This window comes from Bicyclus anynana, chromosome Z (genome assembly GCF_947172395.1).
Source record: "Bicyclus anynana chromosome Z, ilBicAnyn1.1, whole genome shotgun sequence".
NCBI classification, from domain to species: Eukaryota; Metazoa; Arthropoda; class Insecta; order Lepidoptera; family Nymphalidae; genus Bicyclus; species Bicyclus anynana.
Genome location: NC_069110.1, coordinates 13420461 through 13445192, shown reverse-complemented (window position 1 = coordinate 13445192; position 24732 = coordinate 13420461). Strand labels below are relative to the sequence as shown.

General features: G+C 39.6%; 3 protein-coding genes across 5 annotated transcripts; 1 reads left to right on the top strand and 2 right to left on the bottom strand.

Moving 5' to 3' along the window:
• The first annotated feature begins 379 nt into the window (after window positions 1-379).
• On the top strand, window positions 380-23156 carry LOC128199756 (uncharacterized). Of its 2 annotated transcripts, XR_008252329.1 has the most exons (3): window positions 380-2980; window positions 3399-3520; window positions 23022-23156. XR_008252329.1 is itself a non-coding variant. In XM_052890913.1 (2 exons), the coding sequence occupies exons 1-2, from the start codon at window positions 18795-18797 to the stop codon at window positions 23047-23049; spliced, it is 903 nt and encodes a 300-aa protein (XP_052746873.1). In that variant the 5' UTR covers window positions 14787-18794; the 3' UTR covers window positions 23050-23156. The 2 variants fall into 2 exon arrangements, 1 of the variants encoding a protein (XP_052746873.1); XM_052890913.1 differs by lacking the exons at window positions 380-2980; window positions 3399-3520 and adding an exon at window positions 14787-19669.
• Window positions 3534-9916, bottom strand: LOC112046532 (uncharacterized). 2 transcript variants are annotated; one of them, XM_024083197.2, is made up of 3 exons: window positions 6848-9916; window positions 6344-6519; window positions 3534-4654 (listed from the first exon to the last, which is right to left on the bottom strand). In XM_024083197.2, the coding sequence occupies exon 1, from the start codon at window positions 8248-8250 to the stop codon at window positions 7210-7212; it is 1041 nt and encodes a 346-aa protein (XP_023938965.1). In that variant the 5' UTR covers window positions 8251-9916; the 3' UTR covers window positions 3534-4654; window positions 6344-6519; window positions 6848-7209. The 2 variants fall into 2 exon arrangements, with proteins under 2 accessions (XP_023938965.1, XP_052746872.1); XM_052890912.1 differs by having other exon boundaries at window positions 6344-9916.
• Window positions 9912-14711, bottom strand: LOC128199757 (uncharacterized). The gene is given in 3 exon segments (XM_052890914.1): window positions 9912-11104; window positions 11106-11437; window positions 11440-14711. Coding segments are annotated over 3 exon segments (864 nt in total). The 5' UTR covers window positions 11548-14711; the 3' UTR covers window positions 9912-10680.
• Window positions 23157-24732: the final 1576 nt, after the last annotated feature.

The following is a 24732-nucleotide window of genomic DNA, read 5'->3' as shown; positions in this document are numbered from 1 at the left end:
ATAAAACAAACACTATATATATAAAATACCTAATACAACAAAGTTTCAAATGATTTTGCGTACCTAGTAACATTATCCATTACGTATTATATATCGTTATAAGTCAGACCCCTAAAAATCCCATCGCACTTATTTACCCCGTAAATCTGGGTGGAAAACCCCTAAGTTGGGAACCCTGTTGTAACATGACGTCACAAGCGGTCACGCCACTATTAGCGGGACTCGATATTTTTCGAAACTTTGAATGCCTATAAAATCCAAAGTATTAGGTATTTTTGACTACAACAAAAACTAGAGTGTTCTTGTATACATACAGGCTTTACTGAGACAATGAAAAATGTCACTTTGAATGTGACATTTTTCATTATCTAAAAGGCCCTACTCACACATCTGCCGCAGGGGCAATCTAGGGTGTAGGAGTGGGGATGACCCTTAATTGCATCCTTAATTGTGATGTATGTAGGCATGCCGGGGCAATTTGGGAGGATGGCCCTGCGGCAGGGCGGCAGGGGCGCGAGACTATCCTTGATCCCTAAGTCGTCCCTGCCGTCGGTGCGTGTGTAGCGCGATTGGGGCAATTTCTCAGTCAGTTTGTCAGCAGCTGTCACACGGAGTGCACGTACAAACAGCGTAGAATCAAAATGTGTGCTTTTATAATATTCATGTGGCATAACTCACTTCTTTTCTGTAGCTATTTCTTCACCCAGTATCTCCTTTTCCTTTTTTTTTTGAGGTAGCACCACAGAAAGCGCCAAGGCTACTCCAATCTTTTGAGTGGTCGATAATATGGGTGCCATTCTCAATACGTGTGCTCAGCTCGGCTTATTCTGGAACACTGCACGGCAGGCAAGTGTGTAGAGATACTCCCGATATCGCCACAACCGCCGTGCACCCTAGATTGCCCCTGCGGCAGATGTGTGAGTAGGGCCCTTAAAAAAGCTAAAAAATATTATTTTAATAATTATAAATTACGTTACGAGATGTTAACTGTTTTTGGAATCGACGAAGTAAGTCAAATTGATGTCCTCCTTTTTTCAAGTTGGTTTATAAAAAAACAAATTATTTATCGTTTTATTTATAATATAAATTTATTAAATTTCTATAAAAGCAAACTCCCTACAGGAGGCTTGAACTATAACACGTAATTAGACGTAATTACAGTGCCACAAATGTATCTGACACAGTGTTGTCGCGGTTCAGTTTATTGGTTTGCAAAATGACGTTTGGCCACCTGGTTAGAAAAGTTTTTTGGCACTATGAAAGCCAAGATGACGGATGACCTATTATCGAGTATCGATAACAATCAGTGTACGGTGTAGCACTAGCGGCTTGCACACATGCACGTTACACACATAGAACAGTTCATTTTTCGTCCTGATTTCGTTACTTGACAGCCCTTCTTGTACTTATAATTCTATGGTTTTAACAGATATTCAATGTTGAATGAATGTTGAATGTTGAATGTTGATTTTATCACGGTTCAAATGGCTAAAAAACTTGCGCATAACAATTTTTCACTCTTTTAAATTTATCGATAGTGTCATTATCCGCATTGCTCTGTTAGCGATTGCGACACAAACTCGCGAAACGAAAATCATAGTTTGACGTCTCAGACCAATTATAGAAAGACCTGTATCGCACTCATAGTCACGAACAAAATTGTCTGTCATTTTCTGAGGAAAACGAGCTTAGATTTTGTATATATCTTATACTAAACTTGAAGTTTTTGCACGTTTTTTACACAATTTAATTACACAAAAAGTTATTTTTCCGGAGCCCTTTAACCGACGAACACGATTACAACTATTTAACATCGATTCTATAGAGACAGTTTTTATAATCGTATTAGATCATTGATAATATACTTTGACAGAAAAGTAACGTCTAGCGAGGCAGGTCCTATAGAATAATTGGTCTGAGTTTGACGTTGATAGGATGTATTGACGAATTGAAATCGGCATTTCGCAATTGAACTACAGGCAACTGACCTGCTATAAGGATGTCATAGTACAAATAAGCAGTGCAGTTCAACTTCTGTCCTCTGTCCATAAGAGCTCATAGCATGCCATGGGAACTTAGAAGAACGTGAAATTTTTATGAAGCAGCGCCATCTAGATCCTAGATTTAAGATTCCAGGATAGTAAATTCTATTACTGGTGTGTATGTATTATAATGTTTTTAGAGATTTAAACGGTGTAAGTACGGAAAAAAACGAAAAAAAAATTATTTATCCTTTTAATTTTGACGCGTAATATGAAGAATTTGTTTGTATTTCTAAAGCAAAGGGAAAAACAGTAAGTTAAAGAAAGACAGTAAGTGTACATTAATTTCATCGAAGTTCCACATAGCCATTTGGCCTAGTGGTGCTTATCAAAGGTGCGATCTAATAATCCTAAGTTCGAACCCGGGGGCAACAATGGAAATTTGTTTTATTTTTGTTTTTCTCAATTGGTTTCTTCAACTATTACATAATCAAAAATCTTTCTCCTTTACAAAAAATATGCATTATTTTTTTTATAACATAATGGATACTATACTAGAAATACCGTAGCTAGTTACTAGATGGCGCTATCACAGGCGTTCCGAAAAAAGTTAGAGTAGCCTATCTATTTCCAATAATACACTGTAATCTTTGGCTCATAGTAAGCCCCCTGAGGCTTAATACCTAGTCTGTGATCAAAGCAGAATGTACAATGCTAATGTCAAGTGTCACTGTCAGTGTCACTCGTAAACGTTGACAAGCAACACAATCAAATTTCAGATAATTTAAATTTCAAATTTGAATTTCTTTGCTGGTTCGGAACACTGAACAGTCGATAGCGGTGTTTTGAACTTTCGGTTTAGTTTTACTTAGGAAAGCAACTCTTTAAATTTTGACGAAGGGTATTACATCCAAAAAGTCCGATTTACTTTTGTGAGATAAGTAATAACTTTTCTTTTCAGAGCTGCACTTTTCGCATACGCTCCTGAGGCCGATTCGGTAAGTATTTGCAGGTGTTTGTTTCTTCTTTCTCTAGTTTATTCTTATTTCTTGTAGAAAATCTTCTTGAATAAGTATATCATAATCATATGTGCCTCACGATTTCATATTCTGTTCCCGTACCAAACCAAATGTGGTGCCAAACCAAACCACCACGTGGTGCCAAAGTTCCTGATCCATTCAACCGTTGGAGCCTTGATTAAGGAATTAACATCTATCCAAACTTTTACTAATAATCTGTATTTGGATAATACGCCTACTTTCCATTAATAAAATTATTTGATCTACATTCCTATTGACGAGAAATTTACGGTCATAAGCGATTTGTCAGAAGATTAATTAATTAAATTATCCAGCTTGGACTTTCGCAAAGCAAAGACTGCTTCTATTTGATACCTACTCTCCATTTCAATTTCAGAAAACCATGTCCTCAAGTCCTGCTGAGAGTGATTCTAGTGAGGATGAAGTGTTTCTTGGGCCAATTACATTAAAGGAAGTCAGAGCACGTCTTTTACCAAAACATGTACGACGAGCAATGAGGTATGTGTCCATTTATTACTCACTAGTGGACTCAGTCAAGCTTTGCTCTACTTCTTCCCTATTCCTACACTACCCTACTCTACTCCTACCCTACCACTACCCTACCCCTTGACTCTTAAAATGTTTGTATGGGAAATAAAGAAGGGTTGATTTTATGGTTTCCTACCAAGCATTCTCACCTATTAAACCTTTCCTTATATCTCCACGAACATTTCAAGACCATGATAAGATAAATCTGTTCAGATGTTCTTGAGTTTTAGCGACACTAACAAACAGCAATTCATTTTTATATATATAGTTTATAGTTTTAGTACTCACTACTCACTAGTACACTGCAACTTTGTTTGTGTGAAATTCAATTTTTTACAAACTTTTTATCTCAGAAAAATCCAAAGTTTCCATACTTTGGATTTTTCTGAGATAAAAAGTTGGCAACATATATAAGAGAAAATCTTTTATTTAAGCCTAAATCCTGCTTGAATATTTGGTTGAAATAGTAAAACATAATATTATGCAACTCTAAAAAGTTGATAGATAATATTTGAGTTGATATATTTTCTTGCTTACTACTTTCATAAAGGAGACAGAACAATTAAATCAGTTAGAAATAAAACTTATTATTCATACTTATAAAAGTTTATTGTAATAAAATATCTTCATAAAAAAACAATGTCAAGAAAGATTTAACATGAAAATTACATGACAATAACACAGAGGCAAGAATAATAATTATTTCACTACTCTTGCTCAAAAACACTGTCATATTACCACTCCACAGCGGGGCTAAACAAGCATTTTAGCCTCTAGGGGCTAAAGTAATTTTGTTTTTTTAATTCTTGTCTGTTACGAGTACTAGCCAAGTACTTTAGCTTTACTCACATGTTGCTCATTTTATTAAGTGGATTTTTTCTTATAGGTATACGTGAAACAAATATCAGCTTTCCATGACGTTGTTTCACCACTGAAGGGTTTGTGATGTATTCTGCAACAAGGCTGGATACATGTTGGTACAAATTCTTACTTAATGGTGGTCTAACTGAAAGAGCTTGTTTTTTTCTAATAGATGTGGGAGTTTTTTGAGTTTTAATACTGTTGACATGTCCATTGATTCCTTTTTTTTTCTTTTCCGCTTTTCTGTAACATGTGAGAAAATATGTTTTAACTATTTATGTAGGTGAAATGAAATTGAAATGGTATGTATGTAAAAATAACACATTTGCACTGAAATGAAATGCTTTTCTTTCTTCATGGAAATTTTCAATAAAACTGTTGGTCCCAGTCTTAGTCTTAACATCTAATACTGATTCTAAAATATTTCAATATTATTGGCCTAAGTCAGGTCAGTCCTATCATTCAAAATACCAGTTGTACTGAGTGCTAATAATAATAATTAGTTACACAAAACCACCTTTTTTAAATTTTGTATATGTGTTTGTCCAGCCAAAACTCTGGAACAACTAAACTATTATTAATGTGATTTTCACTGGAACATTATTGAGCAACACATTGCCAACTTTTTATCTCAGAAAAATCCAAAGTTTCCATGGGCTTTGTAAAAAATTGAATTTCACACAAACAAAGTTGCAGTGTACTAGTGAGTACTAAAACTATAAACTATATATATAAAAATGAATTGCTGTTTGTTAGTGTCGCTAAAACTCAAGAACATCTGAACAGATTTATCTTATCATGGTCTTGAAATGTTCGTGGAGATATAGGGAAGGTTTAATAGGTGAGAATGCTTGCTAAGAAACCATAAAATCAACCCTTTTTTATTTCCCATACAAACATTTTAAGAGTCAAGGGGTAGGGTAGTGGTAGGGTAGGAGTAGAGTAGGGTAGTGTAGGGATAGGGAAGAAGTAAAGCAAAGCTTGACTGAGTCCACTAGTGAGTAATAACATGTTTTGGTAAAAGACGTGCTCTTATTTCCTTTAATGTAATTGGCCCAAAAAACACTTCATCCTCACTAGAATCACTCTCAGCAGGACTTGAGGACATGGTTTTATGAAATTGAAATGGAGAGTAGGTAGGGAGTAGGGAAAGAGCTTGTTTATTTGATGTGGGAGTTTTTGGGATATTAATACTCTTTAGCGTGTTTGCAATGGATGGATCTCGATTGTGTGAATGATTCTAGTGATGAGCATTTAGGCGGCCCTCGCCTACGTCTCGGGCCCTAAAAATACCTCGTATATAAAGGGTCTTTTTAGCCCCTTGTATAACAATCTACTATTAATGACACTGACATGCAAATAATTATATGGTTGAGGCAAAGACTTCTATGTTCACTACCCACTTATATGAAATAGTTCACTTTGTTTCTGTAATACATTCATCATCAGCCCAATTTCAATAGCTCATACTCATACTCATAGTACTTAATAATGTAAACTATAAGAATTTAGGTACATGCTAAAATGCTTAACCTGGGTCAAAACCCTATTCACGCCATTTCATTATTAGACAGTATAATCTGAGATTAAGCCACGGGGTATAGCAATACACGGCAGTATAAATTGCAAAATATACTCAGAGGCACAATTATCCGCCCACTTTAATATGACGGGAGTATATTAAAGTGCACCGATAATTGCACCTCTGAGTATATATAGAAGTCTTTAAGTCTTTCACACTAAAGATTTGAAACCTTCATCCATTAAATAGTAGTGTGGAGGTTGTTTCTAAGTCTTTTTAAATTAAATTAGAAGCAACCTTGCTGGACAGGTGCCGGGTAGCTCTAATGGGCTGTGACCCTAAGAGTACAAACGATCAGCAACTATGGTACCCTTTCTTCTTCTTCTTTCCTGGGCCTTTTCCGCACTTACCCATTTGTGGTTGACCGTTGTACGTAGGTCCCTTTGGTGCTGGTCCCCGCCGGAGTTACTCCAGCCAGCCGAGCTCGCTCCAGAAGCTTAGCAGGCCGCCCAGGTCGCCGTACGCCTCATGGAGTGTTGCTGGGGATCCAATGTGTGCTGCGCGTTGTTCAGATACACCTCTGCATCTAAGCATAACATGTATATATAATATGTATATGGGTTTTCTCTAACCCAGAACCGAAAGGTGTTTATTTAGTGAACAGTGCCCTGTCATTAGTTCTGTTACCGTTTTGAGTTTGCTACGTTTAAGATTAAGTAGTTTTGTTGTTAGTCGTGGGTTGAGGTTTGGAAAGGCCTCCCTAGTATGTTTGCACTCATTTGTTTTGGCCCAAGACTCTGCATGTGACATCAGTGTGTCCTTGCGGAGCCATGTTTTGTACTCACTGAAGGGTATTGGTACTAAAAAAAGGAAGTGTTGTTGCCCTCTTCACAATATTTGATAAGGTTCACTACCTGTTACGGTGGTATTTGTTCTTCAATTGGTAAGTATAGCGATGCCAGGATTAGCGGCCTGGCTGGCGCCTGCGATGAATGAGGCGTTCCATTTTGTATTCTTACTGTAGTTAGGTCTCTGTAACAGTATTGGGTTAATAGTGTCGCTGCGATGCAGCGTGGCATATAAATACATGTTCTAGGCGGTTCGTTAAGGCTATTACAAAGTAACTTACCGCTGCAGTTGCTTACGGTGTTATTCCTGACCCACGGCTCTTGGTCAGGGTGTCAGCGTGGACCTCCAGCTGTCGCCGTAGAGCCGCTACAGCCAGTATTTTGTGCTGGAAGAAAGTTCCTGAAGAACCTGAGATAGATGGAGCCGGTCATGTAGGCCATCCTTCTCTCATGTGAGAGGATTGTCTCGATTTGTTCCTGGGGTATTCCCATAACCGGCCGAGTTTGTCCTCTTGTAGTTGTACAAAGACCATGATTTTACATCGTAGGCTGGGTTTTGACAGCTGAGGACCCGGTGCAGAGTACCAATGTCCCCGTCGTAATCTGGCACATATAGTGCCGTCTTGATCCGGCTTGGGATGTCGCATTGTCTTTGTACGACTACAGTGTGATTCTCCCGTGGTGACTTCAGCCGTGGGACGTGCGTGTAGCCACTGGAGTGAAGGTTCATCCTTGCACCACAGTTTTAGGACGCCCTCACTCAAGATGGCCTTTCCTGTGAAAACTGGGGCATGGGTAAGAGGCAGACCCGGTATAGGGTCTTGTAGGCAGGTTCCAAATATCTCTCTCGAGATCTGGCTTTGGATGCCCGCCGCCTCCTGGTTTGTAAGATCGGTCTTTGGTTCTAGGGCGATCGCTACGCTAAGATGTGGTTGCGCCACACTCGAGTACGTCTCCCCAGTCCATGTGCGTCTTTCCGTCTTTTGCCGTTTATGAAGTCCTCGCGGCGAGATCGTGTCGTCAAGCCTATCCCGCTTTTTGCCGGACTGGCTCGTCGACGACGACGCCGCAGGGTTCCCGCCCTCACCGCCACTCCGCCCACTAAAATTGCAGGCGGCGGGGTGTGTCCGACGTTGGGCGGGGATGTTTAGTCTTTGTGCGTGTGCGAACACACCCGTGGTATGGTTGGTCCCCGGACGTGAAGCGACATTCACCGCGGGTGAGCTGCCGCCGCATGTCGACTGCAGCCCAGTCCCACTTGGTGTTCGTTTAAAGCGAGTCCGTCGGTCCGTTGGGAGTAGCAAATGGGTCGTTGGGCGTGCTGAGCCCGAGGTACCGGTACCTTGCCCCTCCCCCCCCAGAGTACGTGGGGCAGACCACAGCCACACTTTCGGCCGTGGCGCGGTGAGGGATTCCCCGTTTCCGGGACCCTCCTGGGTAGGTGAACTTACTTTTGGTGCCGTCTCCATTTTGGTTTGCTAAGGTGAGTAGTTTTGTATAGTATTTGTCTGTAGTGTGGTGAGTGTTATGATGGGGGCGTAAAAAAGGTGGGAAGGCTGGGGTTTTTTAGGTTCGGGTTTGACGTTACAGGATCATGGAAAGGGTTATAGGAACCTTGCCAGAGTTTGGAGTGTCTCTGGCCCGACCATTCTGGATGAGTCTTTCAGTCCGCTTCATGGTTACGAAATGACCATGGCTTTGTCAGGTTATTTGCCGCCGCCTGAGGTTCGGCGTTGACCTTTTACAGTAGGTATGGTCCCTCCTACTAACCCTCCTCCTTTTGCATCCGGGCTTGGGACTTGTAAAATTTAAAGCGTATACAAGTTAAATATTTGAAAAACTTTGCATATAAAAATAATCATATTAATAGTATAAGTGTAAATAGTATACTGTAAGACTTATTGTTACATTTAAATACTTAATTAAAGGTAATAATATATCGCTTACGAGATTCCTAATAATATAAGTATAGGGTTGTAACATTATCTTATAAATAGTGATTTCGAAAATAAAAAATAATTAAATATCTGAACATAGTAGCTTCTGCTATTTAATTTAATGGACGAGTATATTGTCTCAAGGAGTGTCCACATGTAACATAAATATACTCAGAGGCACAATTATCCGCCCTTTTTAATATGACGCGAGTATATTAAAGTGGGCGGATAATTGTGTCTCTGAGTATACACTCGCCAAGACAGCATAAATAGAAAGGCTCGAACTCCTGGAAGTTTTTTTTGGTTCTAAGGCTATAATATTTAGGACATATTTTATCATCTAACCTCATATTAGCAGTAGACACAATGCATTTTGCTTAATTAGTCAAGTTAAAGGGCACAGCTATAAAAAATACATTTATACTAACAATATAAAGAGGTAAAGTTTGTAAGTTTGCAACATTCTTTAAACGGGGTAATCTTCGGAACTACTGATCCTGACTGACTGATATTTTATATTGGTATCACATATATTAGTAGAGTTATCACAGGTTTTGTCATACAGGTCGGACGAAACTCCTCTTAAACAGACTTAATCGCATGCGCTGCCTTAACCATTGTGTAAAATTGAAATCAATGTATGAAGGCTTTATGTACCTTTAAAAGTTCTACAAAAAAGTCCGCGATACCATATATTCGGGGTTCAAGTATGAAATTGCCGATTTGTACTGAAAATCAAAATTGTTTATTTTTTAATTTTTAACAAATTTATTTAATCAAAATAGTTGCCATTATTATCTATACATTGCTGCCATCTAATGGGAAGGTCATTAATGCCTTTGCGATAGAACTCCGACGATCTAGACTGCACAAACTGTGTGAAAGCATTTTGTACTGCCTCCTGGGAAGAAAACTTCTTGTCACGTAGATAATTGTCCAAATCACGAAAAAAAATGGTAGTCCGTTGGAGCAAGGTATGGTGAATACGGAGGATGACGAATATTTTCTAACTGCAGTTCCTGAAGGGTTAAAATGATTTTTTCTCGTGCTGTGTGAGGTCTCGCGTTGTCGTGGAGCAATAATGGTGAAGATCGATTCATGAGTCGGGGCTGTTTAACTGCTAGTTTTGTCAACATGGTTCGGAGTTCGGCACAATAGACATCTGCCGTTATTGCTTGACCAGATCGGAGAAAACTATAGTGAATAACACCATGCTGAGACCACAAAACAGTTACCATTACCTTTTTATTGGTAAGTTTTGCTTTAGGACACTGTTGTGGCATTTGACCTGGGGTCAGCCATTGCATTTTTCTTTTCCGGTTATCATAAAGAATCCACTTTTCATCACATGTTACAATTCGATCCAATATTCCTTCATTTCTGTACCGGGTCAACAAGGCAATACAAGTTTCAACACGCGTTTCTTTCTGCAGATCAGTCAAATCATGAGGCACCCATTTTTCGTATTTTTTTTATTTTATTGACGCAAGCAATATTGTGGGTAAGGTAACGTTAAACCATGCCGCTAATTCCTGGGTAGTTTGACTAGGATCGGCTTCCACTATCTCTCTTAATTCATCGTTATTCACCTGTGTGGGCGGTCTTCCTCGTGGCTCATTCTTTAAGTCGAAATATCCATCAAGCATTTAAACCAAAATCGCACGGTGCGTTCATTAGTAAACCCCTCTCCAAACGCAGCATTGATATTGCGGGCTGTTTCTGCCGCGTTAGTTCCGCGTCGGAACTCGTATTCAAAAATCACTCGAATTTTCGCAGTATCCATCTTTCTTGTCTAAATTGAATAACAAAAACAATTGAAAGCCGATATTCAAATGTTTCACATTTTTTAAAAAAAGAACATCATAGAAACCATTTGAAAAAAGTTTCATTCGAAAACCTCAAACCATGAAAATTCTATGTCAATTCAAAAAACCTATTGCAATAAAACGGCAATTTCATACTTTAACCCCTATTATTTAAATTTAGTTTATTATTTGATATCGAATTCACATTCAAATTAATTTGCTTTTCGCGCCTATAGCAAGTTTCAAAAGTGTGACCCCCACGTTTACAAAAAGTACAAGATTTATTGGTATTTAACTGAGCGGTTAATGGTACTACTGAATTACTGGAGACATTACTAGGGTTAAAATTGTTTGAAGGTATTCTTTTAAAAGGACAGTAAAATGAAGAATGACGTTTCTTACACAATTCGCAATACCGAGAATTATCGATGGAAAACCTAGATCTCTTACTCGGTGGTTGATTCAAAAAATTAAACTGACTAGGACGTTTAGCACGAATAGATGATGCAACAGAAATTAACTCAGGCACTGAAGTAGCACGGGCATTCATTAATTCAATTCGTAAATGTTCATCACTCATTTCCGATGACCGCTTCAACGGCGTCGCTGTTGTCGAGCTTATCTTTGGTGACGCGACGCTACAGAATCCATGATTCCGATAAAAACTCTGCTCTATCGTAAATATGCTCTCTGAACTTGAGTATGTCCCGAGAGTAACGGCTTTCGGGTTCAAACGTACTAATGATAATTTGTCGGAGCTCTTCCCAAGTGGATGTCGTAACCAACCAATTATCAGCCCATACTTTAGCACGACCTTTGAGTAGACTCGTTACTTTCATGCGAATATCATAATCGTTGATCTGATAGTTAGTTTTAGCTGTAGAAATATGTTAACACCACTCACGTACACCGAACCGACGTTGCCATCCGGGTCGTATGAAGGTAGAAATACGTCTACTATCTTGACTTTGTCGCTCGGCTGACGCATCAGTCGCTCGCTCATGCTGTGCATCATTGTCAGCATGTGTGCGAAGAATTCCGGCGGGACGGATGTGAAAGCTGGGCACCAGGAACACTCCCAGCCTGCTGGTTCATAGCAAGGCCACTTTGCCCCAACCCGTCGGTGGGTGGAACCGTTGCACTTTCGTTATCGATGTCAGGATTTGATGCAGATCTGGCAGAAAGGGATTGCTGGTGCGATCCCACTTCTGAGATCAGAGGAACCGTATCCTCATTGAAAAAAATACCGGCAAAACCGCTGACCTGAACATGGTCATCGGTCCTACCGTTTCCTTTGGGTTCGCTACTCATAATCTACCCACTATTCACTGCTTGTGTAATTTTCACTATTTTTTTCCGAAAGAAAACACAAATGTAACTTCACTTTATCGTTTTAATTTTAACTTCACTATATTATAAGTTTAAAAGTTTAATCACTATGGAAAAACGACCTTCCATCCGAAAGACGCGATTACAAGTCTCCCACACTTACTGCCCTCTTTTTTCTCCATACCTTGCCACGCGAACGGTTGCGCGCCTTCTCGTTCGATCATTCGATCGCCCGCTATTGGCCCGGAGTTACGTAATAGTCTACTATTCGTCGAGAAGAAGGTAAACGTCCCTTATTGATCGAGAGACCGCCGAACGAGCGTCCCCTACCTCGCGAGCTCCTTCTAGTGGCCGAACCTGCAGGCGCAGACGCTCACGGCGACGAAGATGGCGACGAGATGGATGACGCACATACCGGACTTGACACCGCCCCAGCGCAGGATAGCGAGTAATTGCAGTCCGCGCGGGGCACATGATTGACATCGTCGTCCTTAGGCAGAAAGGTCTCAGCCCCGAAAGGGGCTGGAAGAACATGACCGGAGGAACAAGATCCCCGCGCCTTACCCGGGCAAGGAGGCATAGCCTCGAGGCCCGTACCCCCACCTGGATTTTTGTCCGGGAGGAGATGACCTGCCTGCTGAGAGACTTTTTATTAGTTAAATCAAGATATAACATTATTGTGATTGCAAAATCATGAGATTAACAATAATAATACGAAAAATAATAATTATAATAATCAACGAGAGAAAAACATAATTAATAGGAGGATCAGGTTATTAATTTCTAGGAGAGACGCTTCCGCGGCGACATATATTAGGAATTTAATGTGGCTGCTTAATGTTCGAATAGTGGTGCGAGCAAGTATTGTGGGTGACTAACTTTATGTCAAGTGTGGACATTTTCATCTTTTACAATTCAATATAAAGAAAACCTGCGTTACAACCCCGATTAAGAACAACCACTATATAACATACATTGATTACATACTATGTCATAAAGAATAATAGTACAATAAGTAACATTTTGTGTGCTTACATAAAATCTCTGTGCGTTTACGCTTACGTTTAAAGCATTCCTGGACCGTCGCTCTCTTGGTTGCCCGATTTTTCGAAGAATTCTGTAATGGAAAATTATAGACCATTTATAATTTATAACTGATTCGGTCAACCTTCGCTTTGACGTATGTACACTTCTTCCCTAAGTATCCTGGTTCTAACCTACCTTCCTACAAATTTTCTGTCAAATCGGTTCAGTTGTTTTTAAGTTGAGCGGCGACTGGGCAATTTTTTTTTTCGAATGAAAGGTCCGAATTGAATCATTCAACAAAAAAATTAAAAAACCTGACTGCCTGACCTCCTCGCACCTAGTCATCCACCTCGCGTATTTTGTACAGCGATTAAGAAATAGCGTTTTAAAATCCTTTTCATGTGCCCTTGAACATGATACTCATATCTCAATATTATGGTGTTGTTTTTTTTTAACGTTTTGGGTTAAGTTAAGACAAATCTAACGATATCTTAATTACGTTAATCCGTTTAGCGGTTTGGAAGATATGAGGTAATAAAAATATTACATACACACAAGATTGTCATTTAATATGACATAAGTTTAAACTAGATATTTTAAAATGGAAGATAAAATGTAAAGAAATATTAAAGGAGTTCCGATATCAACACATTAGTCCCTGCTCAGTATAGAACCGTATGCACTCTCGTTGATCTTCGTGGTTCCGATATTAGAGTCGTAAATTTATCTTTATTGTCATCATCAGACGTTTCGTCGTTAATTTCGTGTTTGCGTTGGCTTAGGCGCTAGATATTTGTTTGAAATTGTAGTTTTTCGACGATCACAGAGTCAAACATTTGAATAGTCATTGTTTATTCAATGCAAACAAACAAATAATCAAATCTTTCCCCTATATGTATATCGTTATTCCAGAGATAACTACAGCAATGAAACCGTTACCCTTTGCCACTTCTTTCGTCTGCAATCGTTTGTTTTATATGATAAAAGTTGCATCTTCTCTGTTGTGTGTAATCAACTCTCGGCTAGCAGCTATCTTTATTAGGTTCCGCAACTATTGCTATGTCAAAGTTGTGGTCCTTTGCGGTCACTTCCAGTAAATCGTGAGCGCATCGCGATCTGTCCAAGTTTATTTGTAATTGTAATTGTAGCTTGATTAATTGTACGGTGGGTTTTAAAACATAGACCCGACCGTAAGGACAGTTTCCACAAGCCTGTTGTTTAGATCGTCCACATCAACGCAATTTGCTAGGCAATTGAAGCGGTTCTGTAATTCCGGTTAAAAGCTCTCGGGGTTTTGGATTTGGGCACGAGTCGGTTGGAGCGTAGATTTTACTAGTTTGTACCGTTCCAGCTGTAAGTTGATATTCAACCTTACCATTCGGTGATCACTACCGGTTTTGACCCTGTCGATCATAGAGACATCATTGAATATATACCGTTTGGTAGACATGATGAAATATATCTAGTTTTTTGTGGGACCATCAGGACTCATCCAGGTCCATTTCCTCTGTGGCGGCTTCCTAAAGAAGGAGTTCATCATAAAGAGAACCCTCCCCCCCTCTCCATGAAGTCAGCCAACATTTGGCCCCTCTGGTTTCGTTGCCACATAATATATCATTATTATCAGTCAAGTGGACCTCTTGTGCGGTCAGCCGAAGTTGTATGTGGTGGTTCGCTTGTGTTGAGGTTTATAACTTGATGACGAAATATTGCTAGGATCAGGTTATTGTTACAGAAACTTTTTACTTTATGTAATGTTTGCACACACTCTCTGGTGATCGGTTGATCACAGGATTAATCACTTCCTTGGTGGAACACTGTATATACTTAATACATGTATACCAACGGGTATGTGACCAAACCGGTTGGTCATAACCTATAAATTACCTTTGATTTTAATCCTACGGTTGGGTACCTCAATGGTTATATTACGATAATCCCGTAAGGAGCAATTATGATGATAACCTGACACGTAAGGCCACTTATGATGCCGGATCCGGTTCGAAAGGAACCACTAAACATGACGCCAAGTAACATCGGAAGCGGACTGTGTAATGGGAATTTAATGTGCATTAGTGCCACTAGATGGCGCTTTCAATTCCTTAGAAATTTGCGTTTACATTTCGTGACAGTAACATTTTCAAACTGCCACTAGGCCCTCAGATGACCGGCCGACCACTGGTTTTATGAGACGTCACCATGGATTTTGTTTGCTCGGGGAATAAAAGATTTAAGGATCCCCAAGACAAATAGAGAGTATAGTTTTAGGCACAAATTACTACTTCACAATAAACGCAATGGCTTATAGCATCACCGCTGTCCTTTTCATACTGCCCGCGCGGTCATAGTCTCCCGCAGTTTTGTCAACCACAAATTGGTGTGGTCTCTTTGTGTATACAACTAAAAATTACAATTAACCTTATAACCAATTTGGAGAGTTGTAAATCTCGAGCTTACAATTATAGTTTGGTACATCTTATGGTGTAAAGCATTTTTTTATGTAAAAAAAAGGGGTTTTTAACAAAATACCATGAGCCAGACCCCTAGCCCCCGACGTGTCATATGGTAATGATGATAACAATGAAATGGAATATTTTTCTAATTACGTGGCCTACAAGTTAAGGAGAAGAATGGAGGCAAGATATTGAATAAAGTGTCTTGATATTGAAAAAATCCTGTAAAATGTTTTTTTTTGTTGTATTAAACATAATCAACACTATCCTTAAGTAGTCCCACAGCTTGCAAAACTGAATCAAAAATGGTAATTTTTTGTAGCATTTTTGTATAAATAAATATATCACAACTCGCAGATGAGATATGAGACTTTTTTAGAAAAATGGGCGAGAACGGACAACCTACATTAGCAGAACAACAAGCTCTACACAAAAAAGTCAAACGGTGCTTAAGTACCCCGAATATACAGAAAGCTATACAAGCAACTCAAAGGGTACAAAGTGTTCGCACAAAGTAATGATGCAAATGACTGAGCTTGATTTCTCCATTCGCACGAGCGTTTTTTAAACGGGCGTTAAAAAAGCGTTCAAATATAGTATGAGGTTAAATGAAGGCCTATTTCCAACGCCCAAAATTGAACAGCTCGAAAAAAGCTTCGCGTTTTTAAAACGCTGACGTGTGAACATATACTTAGAAATGCATTTGTTCTATTTGAACGTTTTAGCAGACTCAGAAATTATTACAAGAAAACTAATGTCGAACAAAGGTTATGATTTACAATATTTGTCAGGACAACTTAACAAATCAAACTGTAACCAAAATAAGACCCTAGAATGGCAGAGAATGACCTTGAGTGAAGTCACGCACTTGTGCACGTTGTGTGTAGGGTTTAAGGTACCTCTAACTGTTAACAAACACTCCCCTTTTCCACCCAAGTCACTCTCCCCGCCTATCCCAAGAGATGTGGACGGCTCGAACGCCACGAGCACACTGAACTGAAGCTGTCCGTACGACGGGCGCCTTATATCGGAAGTCGTTGCAACGCGGCGATAATATTCGCTTTTTTAACGGATGTTTAAAAATCGCTCGTGCGAATGGGCGCAAAGACCTCTAGCGTTAAGGCTGCTAGCATGAAGCCTACATTCTTTGCTGAGATATAACTGTAAAAGTTCCAAAACCAGTAGCCTGCAATTGAGATCCCAGTTCCAAAGTATCCCGCTGTTATATGGACCCGAACAAAAGCAGAGACATCAAAAAAAGTAATAAACCTGATAACCAATTAGTTAAAAAAAAAACAATCACAAAAGTTTCAACTATAAGTACATCTCAAGCTTAATATTATGGTTTGTTACCACATGTTTTAGTAATTAGACGTACTATTATTTTTTTTAAACAGATTACAAACGTATAGAATCATGTTAATCAAAAAAGATAACAAACAACAGTTAAAATAACAAACCGTGTAACTAAGTTCTTAAACCGCTTCAAATTGCAAATTACTTGCTCTGACATACTGCTGCTATGACGTTAATTGCAAACTTAATGATATTTGCTATATCGGTAAGACTAAGTGAATTTACATTTCGTTTTCCTGCGTATAAATATGATTATACAGGGTGCTCGGGAGTGTTTCCCATAACTCTAGGGTTATACTTTTAAGGAAAATAAATTAAATATGTCCAATGAACATGCGTTCCAAAATGAATATTTTCGGAGTAAATAATATTTCTTTTGTACATAGATCTTAAGGTGTGTCCCTTATACGCATCATAATAATAATGACGTAGCGAAACTTATTCATTGATAAATATCACGAAGTAGCTAAGCTAACTAAAGTGCTTTTCATTTTTTGAAAGTTGCCAGACGTTATTATCGTGAGTGAAACTGGCACCGTACTCATGCTATCTGAAAAACACTTTAGTGAAGTGCGAAGTGCCAGTTGCAACTATCTAGTGGTCTAGTACAGTCATCATGATCTTATCTTGTCATTGAATAAAAAAATATTTCTTTTAATTTTACCTAAAAGCGTGTGTACATGGACAGTCGGAATTATTTGAATTACTTAGTATGACAACATAAAAGTTTCTTTTACTAGTTAAAAAAATTGTTAGGCAGTTGAACCTTGAAGTTATGGGAAATACTCCCGAGCACCCTGTATATGTAAAAAAAAGATTTATCATGTATATATACACCAACATGTTCCCAGATCTCGCTGCTTACCGAATGTAAAGTTCCTCCGCCTTCATCCACAGTACGTACTCGTATATTGTTTATTGAGATCTTGCTTCTAAGACTATGGAAAATCAAGTTTTTATGCCTCACTGACTAAAGCAGGGGTTCCCAACCTATCACCCTATGCGCCCACCTAAAGTTTACGCTAAAATACTACGCCTTCATCTTCTGTACGCCAACTCAACTATATGTAACAATGGACAAAAAAACAAACGATGAAAGTTTAATGGACTTTATTAATCGTGTACAACGTATAATAATGACCACTAGTGAGAACATTGGGTCTGCACTTTATCAATTCTAGGCTTCATGTTGGTCACTGCACAGCGTACATCATTTAAACGGCTTGTCGCGCCCCCCTACGGCTCACCCTATGCTCCCCAAGTGGGGCGCGCCCCACCGGTTGGGAACCTATGGACTAAAGGATATTTAGTCGTCTTTGATGCAACAATTCTTATTTAAAATTGAGAGTTCCTGCTAAATTATTTAAATACAAATCAATTTGTACTTTGCAGGGCAAACCAAACTGTACAGCAAAGGTTTGAGAGATTACTATAACTACTTGAAGCAATAACCATTTTTTATAAGTTAAATATTATAAGCCATCCAATATTATGACGAAATGACAAAAGTTTAAATCAAATTAATTCTGCTAATATTTCTGTAAATGTGTACAGTTTATTTAACAAATGTTAAGCAAGTTTATTTAACAAATGTTAAGCAAATTTGTATGAGTTTATTTGGGAGAACCATCACAAATGGTTCTCCCAAATAAACTCATACACACGTCTGTTTGGTTTTGAAACTTGGTAGGTACGTAGATAGTCTGGATTTTTGAGAAACAGCATTAATTGACAGTGTAGTGTTTGCACACACTCTCTGAGTGATCAGTTGATCACTCGAGTTATCACATCCAGTTGGTTGAACACTGTATATACTTAGTACCTCGTGGTACGTACTGCTGTAGCACCAAAGTGCAACTAACCCCCCTCTTGTCTGAGTGATGTGTATAATACGTACTCATATTAAAACTACATTCACACCGCTGTATTATAATGCGCCGGCGCTGCATCGCATCTATCTTCAGTCATTAAACGGGTAGCTAACGGAACGGTTGTTTCATTTATGTTGAAGTACACAACATTTGGCGAACGCGGCGGGATTAGTAATTATCCACTTATACCTACGAGTGCTACGTTTTAGATTCGTTTTAAAACTAAATATCTACCAATGTCGACCTATTTGGGTCATTTACAAAATTTTGACCACAAGAATGGCGAGTGGCAGATATTCAAAGGGAAGTTGACGCAATTTTTCAATATTAATAGTGTGGACGATAACGTGAAAAAGATTGGGATTTTATTAACTCACATCAGCGACGAAACTTACCGTTTGGCAGCGAATTTAGCGTACCCGCAGCAGTTGGACTCACTAGGTTACGGAGAAGTCGTGGCATTACTGGACGGCCATTTTAAACTACGACAGTGCTCGTTTGCTGACAAGGCGAATTTCTACGGAGCGAGTAGAAGCCCAGGCGAGTCATTAGGGGACTGGGCGGCGCGATTGCGAGGTCTGGCGACATATTGCGACTTCGGCGCCGCCTTGGAAACCAACCTAGTGGATCGTTTTGTCCTCGGTTTGGGATCAGGCCCGGAACGCGATAAGCTCTTTGAACAAAGACCTTCCACGCTCACGCTGACTCGAGCTATTGAGCTAGCGGAGCAGGCAGAAAGTGCGAAAAAGGGGAAGGTGGTACGTCCTGAAATAGATGCAGTGCACGTCAAGGAGGAGCCGGTGTTCCGCGCGGAATTCCAAGGTCGCGCTAGCCGCGCCACCCCGTTTCGGTCGGGCCGCGGTGCTTTTGTCAACAACGGTGATTCGACGAGATTTCGTGATCCGCGATGTCAAGTCTGTGGTCTGAAGAATCATCAAAGTGATAAGTGCCGTTACAAGGGCTATAGATGCAAAAAGTGCGGGGTCAAGGGTCACCTTAAAAGTGTCTGTGTGCGCGATAATATCGGGGTCAGTGCGGGCGTTTACCGTGTGGAAGATGAGCCTTGTGGGGTTGACGAGGCGTGCAAGGAGTGTAAAAATTTTAATTTAAGGTACGTGAGTGATAAACCTATACTAGTCGACCTAACCTTAGGTAACAAAAAAATGACTATGGAGCTTGACTCGGGGTCAGGGGTTAGTGTGATTTCAGAGATGTTGTATAAAGACAAGTTCACTAATTTTAAATTATCTAAAAGTAATGTAACTATGTGCATGTATAGCGGACATAAAATAACACCTTTAGGTTTTTTTTCGATTAATGCCAATTTTAATAATGTAAAAAAAAGAATTAAAATCTTTGTTATAAAAAACGGAGGTCCTCCCTTATTGGGTAGGGATTTTATGTCTACATTTAATTTAGCAATCACTACTATGAACAAATTAAATTATTTATGTGATGATAAAGATGTACAACGTCTGTTAGAAAAGTTCTCTGACCTTTGGCGTGATGAGTTGGGTTCGTTTAATAAATTTAAAGTGAAGTTGCAACTAAAAGATAATTCTGTTCCAAAATTTTTTAAGCCACGGCCCGTACCTTTTGCCCTTAAAGATAAAGTAGAACAAGAACTCGATAGATTAGTAAGAGTAGGTATTTTAGTTCCTATTAATTATTCTCAATATGCTACTCCGATAGTGCCTGTACTGAAGGCTAACGGTCAAGTTAAGATTGCAGGTGATTTTTCTGTAACATTGAACAAGGACCTCTTAGTAGAAAAATATCCACTGCCTCGGATTGAGGAAGTATTTGCAAAGATTGGAGGAGGTGAGCGTTATAGTAAGATTGATTTAAAAAACGCCTACAATCAGTTTATTTTGGATGAATCTTGTCAGGACCTCACCGCAATAAATACTCACAAAGGGCTCTATAAGTACACACGCCTTCTCTATGGCCTAGCTAACGCTCCTGCGATTTTTCAAAAGTCTATGGAAACCCTACTATGTGGTATAGACGGAGTAAGTGTGTGGCTCGACGATATATGTATAACGGGACCCGATAGGTTAAGTCATTTAAAAAGACTCGATGAAGTTCTTAGTAAACTTTGTGACGCGGGGTTGCGTTTAGAGAGGAATAAATGCGAATTTTTCAAAGAAAGTGTTAAGTACTTAGGATACGTCATAAGTAAAAATGGGTTAAAGACTTGTCCGGAAAAGGTCCAAGCTATACTTAACGCGCCAGAGCCGACAAACGTTACTGAAGTGAAAAGGTTTTAGGTTTTGTAAATTATTATAGGCATTTTATACCTAACGCGTCAGCTTTGCTGCGACCGTTGCATGATTTGTTACGCAGCGGTACAGCGTGGCAGTGGGGCGAGCATCAACGCGCTAGCGTGGCGGCTGTACGCCGCTGTTTGTCGTCGGAGCGTGTCCTCGCGCACTTTGAGCCCACGGCACAACTTATTTTAGCTTGCGATGCCGGGCCCGACGGCTTGGGTGCTATACTTTCACAAAGGGCCGCCGATGGCGCTGAGCGCCCGTTGGCGTATGCCTCGCGTTCTCTCTCAGCCAGCGAGAAAAATTATAGCCAAATACAAAAAGAGGCTACTGCTATAATTTTTGGTGTAAAACGTTTCCATCAGTATTTATACGGCTGTAAAAAACCTTTTGTACTGAAAACCGATCATAGGCCATTAGTATCGATTTTTAACAGCAAAACGGGTATACCGGTCACGACGGCGCTGCGGTTACAAAGGTATGCTATTATTTTATCAGCATATAATTACACCGTGCAATATGTGTCAAGCAATAATAACGCGGCGGCCGACTATTTTTCACGCGCCCCCATACTTGATAGTTGTGTTACAGATCATGATGAAGTAGATACTCCCTACGCGCTCCGTTTTTTAGACGAAACATCCGCGGCTGTTAATGCTCGTGACATTAAACAGATGACGGAACGCGATACGACGTTGCAGACTGTTATTAAATATTTAAAACGAGGATGGCCTCGAAAAGTGACCTGTAGTTCAATTTTACCTTATTTTCAGTGTAAGTCTGATTTACAGTTCGAAAATGGTTGTCTTTTTAGAGGTCATAGAATAGTAATACCTTCCTCGCTCAGGGAAAAGATGTTGATAGAATTACACGACACACACTTGGGCATCGTTAAGAGCAAGAGTAACGCACGGGCGCGCATGTGGTGGCCGCAGATAGACGCACACATCGAACGCTGGGTGGGCTCGTGTGCGACGTGCGCGCAGCTCCGCGCCGCGCCCCCGCGCGACCCGCCCGCGCCGTGGCCTGCCGCCACGGCTCCCTGGCAGCGCGTGCATATAGACTACATGACTGTAGGCCAAAGGGTGTATCTAGTAGTGGTCGATTCGTTCAGTAAATGGGTCGAGTGTCTGTATATGCACAATGGAACGTCGACTAAATCATTAATAGTAAAACTAAAAAACATATTTTCAACATTCGGGCTTCCAAAGGTTTTGATTAGCGATAACGACGTTAAAATAAATTCGAGTGATTTTAAAAATTTCTGTTTATGCAACGGAATAAAATACATGACGACTCCCATATATCATCCGCCAAGCAATGGTCAAGCCGAAAATTCGGTCAGAACTTGTAAGAAAATGTTAAAATGTATTATAAAAGATAGCCCGACAGTTCACCAGGCTCATGAGTTGTTATTAGGATATTTGTTTAATTATAGGAACACCGTACACTGCACCACCGGCGAAACACCAGCTCGGCTAATGTTCGACAGAAATCTTAGATCTCGCTTAGATTTAATTTTACCGTTAAGTAATTCTGAGGTTGATGTACACGCAGTACCCGGAAAAAGGTGTTTTACCGTCGGAGATGTCGTGTGGGTCAGGTGGTACAGTGCACGGAAGGAAGCTTGGCAGTTGGGTACTATAAAAGAGAAGATAGGAAATAAAATGTATAAAATTTTTATTCATGACCTTGAAAATTGTTGTATTAGGCATGTCGATCAGATTATAAATTATACTGGCAATAAAATTGCCGACAGCGAGTCTCATCCGTCTTCCACTTCACCATCGGCCCCGGCCTGCCAGCCTAGCGCCGAACCTATAGTAGATCAGTGCACTCAGCCTGAAGTTACAGATGCCGTCGACATGGTGGAAGAGAAGATGAATGAAGCTCAAGTATCAATGGTACCTGATGCCGAACGGGTGACAGACGAAGGAGAAAAAGAGGAGTGGCGTGATTGTGAGGACGGAGAGTGTGAGAGAGGACGCCCTGACACTGCGAGCCTGGGGTCACCGGTACCGCCGGTGACATCGGTGACGTCACCCCAAGCGCGGGAGGAGCCTCCTCACTGTGAGCTCGAAGCGAGTGCGCCGGTACCGTCTCCCACACACCCTCGTCCAAAACGCCCCAGAAAGCGAATAGATTATAAGAAATATTTTTAGTTTCTAGTAATCGTATTTTTGTTGTCACCAGGTTCCAACAACTAAGTGTGGAGGAATGATGTGTATAATACGTACTCATATTAAAACTACATTCACACCGCTGTATTATAATGCGCCGGCGCTGCATCGCATCTATCTTCAGTCATTAAACGGGTAGCTAACGGAACGGTTGTTTCATTTATGTTGAAGTACACAACACTGAGGCTTGTATTTATAGACTCATCTATTGACAGTCTAGGCTGTTGACATACCTATATACAGACAGGAAAGCATGCAATATAGGTGGAAAGCATGAAAATGCACTAAGTTGGTGAGACCAAGTAATTATCGAACTCAGCTTGATATTTGAATACAAAAAAATAAATAGTAAAAATATTTTCATCTTATTTTCTAAGAAAAGATTCTATAGAATTATGAATATCATGGCTTTGGGGCAGAACATAGAAGATTCCAAACACCCTAAATTGTCGTAAGGCGTAATATTTTTAATTCCGTTCAGTCCGTTTTTAATCCCGTCACCAAACAGTTCCCTTGATGAGAAACTTTAGAAAAGCCCTTCGAAAAAAGCGAACAAGATTAAAGTGTAAAGAGTAAGGTTGTAATGCCAACTTTTCCCAATGATATAACTCTATGTAAATGTACAAAACAACCGACTAAATCATGTAAAAAGAAAATTTTATTTCAGTGTAAAGGAAGAGATTGCAGTTCAGAAGTAAGTATTTCGATTTGGTTAACACAATAGTTATGGGTAATACTTCCGATCCCCCTGTATATCCTCTCTGATCCTCTCTGCTCTCTTTCACCCTGTATTTCACTGATTGTCAGCTGCTGTCTTTGCAAACATGGCCAATGTCATTGTCAAATGTTCTGTTTATCAAACTGACTGTTTTCCCAGGGATTTGTCCTATTTTGACTAAATCTTTTAAGTTAGTGTCAAAGCCTTAAAAAACTGCCTGTCAGTTTGACACTGATAATGCAATAAATTTCAAATGTCAAATGGGTACAAATTATTGCCCACCTGTAACAATTAATTTAACTGATTAGACCAATATAGATTTGTTTGAAAATTGGCCTCATGAGTTTTCCTTAATTGTCCTAATCTACGACCAATTTTCAGCTCTGTATAATTAGGTTTTTATGAAGACTGGCTTTCTCCTTTGCATTATCAGGGACTAACATTGGCTATATTTTATCCCCGTACTTGTACGAGAATGGCAATTACTAGTATAAAACCGCGAGGTTCTGGGTTTAAAATATTTATTATTTCACAAAGAATACACTTATTCACATAAGTGACACTTACAGACTAATACAATACATTTCAGTTTAAGCGTACAAAATTAGCAAAACAATGCTAATAATTAAACAATAAGAATTGTAATGTGTTATACACAATACACAATATGCAATATTTCAATTGCGGGTAAAACTATTTGCGGGTAGTCATTGAAAAATACCAAGGTTCTGGAGGAGGAGGTTCTGCTAGTAGTTAATAATCGTAAAGATATTATAACGTTAAGATGTAAAATGTTAAGATTATTGTTAGCGACGCAATTGTTATTAATTATGTAATCTGTGCCTTATAATAAAGGGCCGAAAACGGAACGTCTGTGGTGTCATAGATGATCTGACTTTGACAGCATTTTAAATAAAAACCAACGACTTTTACGCCAAGCGCCTAAGCGTCACACATACGTTTCCGAATTAAGCCGTTTTCACGAAGTAAAACTGTGTTTTATTAA

Excerpts from the sequence above, each read along its gene's own strand:
- LOC112046532 (XM_052890912.1), bottom strand. The coding sequence starts at position 8,250 with ATGGAGACGGCACCAAAAGTAAGTTCACCTACCCAGGAGGGTCCCGGA.
- LOC128199756 (XM_052890913.1), top strand. The coding sequence starts at position 18,795 with ATGTCGACCTATTTGGGTCATTTACAAAATTTTGACCACAAGAATGGC. Across the intron at positions 19,670-23,021 it reads TGTAAAAATTTTAATTTAAG|GTTCCAACAACTAAGTGTGG; the intron begins GTACGTGAGTGA and ends TGTTGTCACCAG.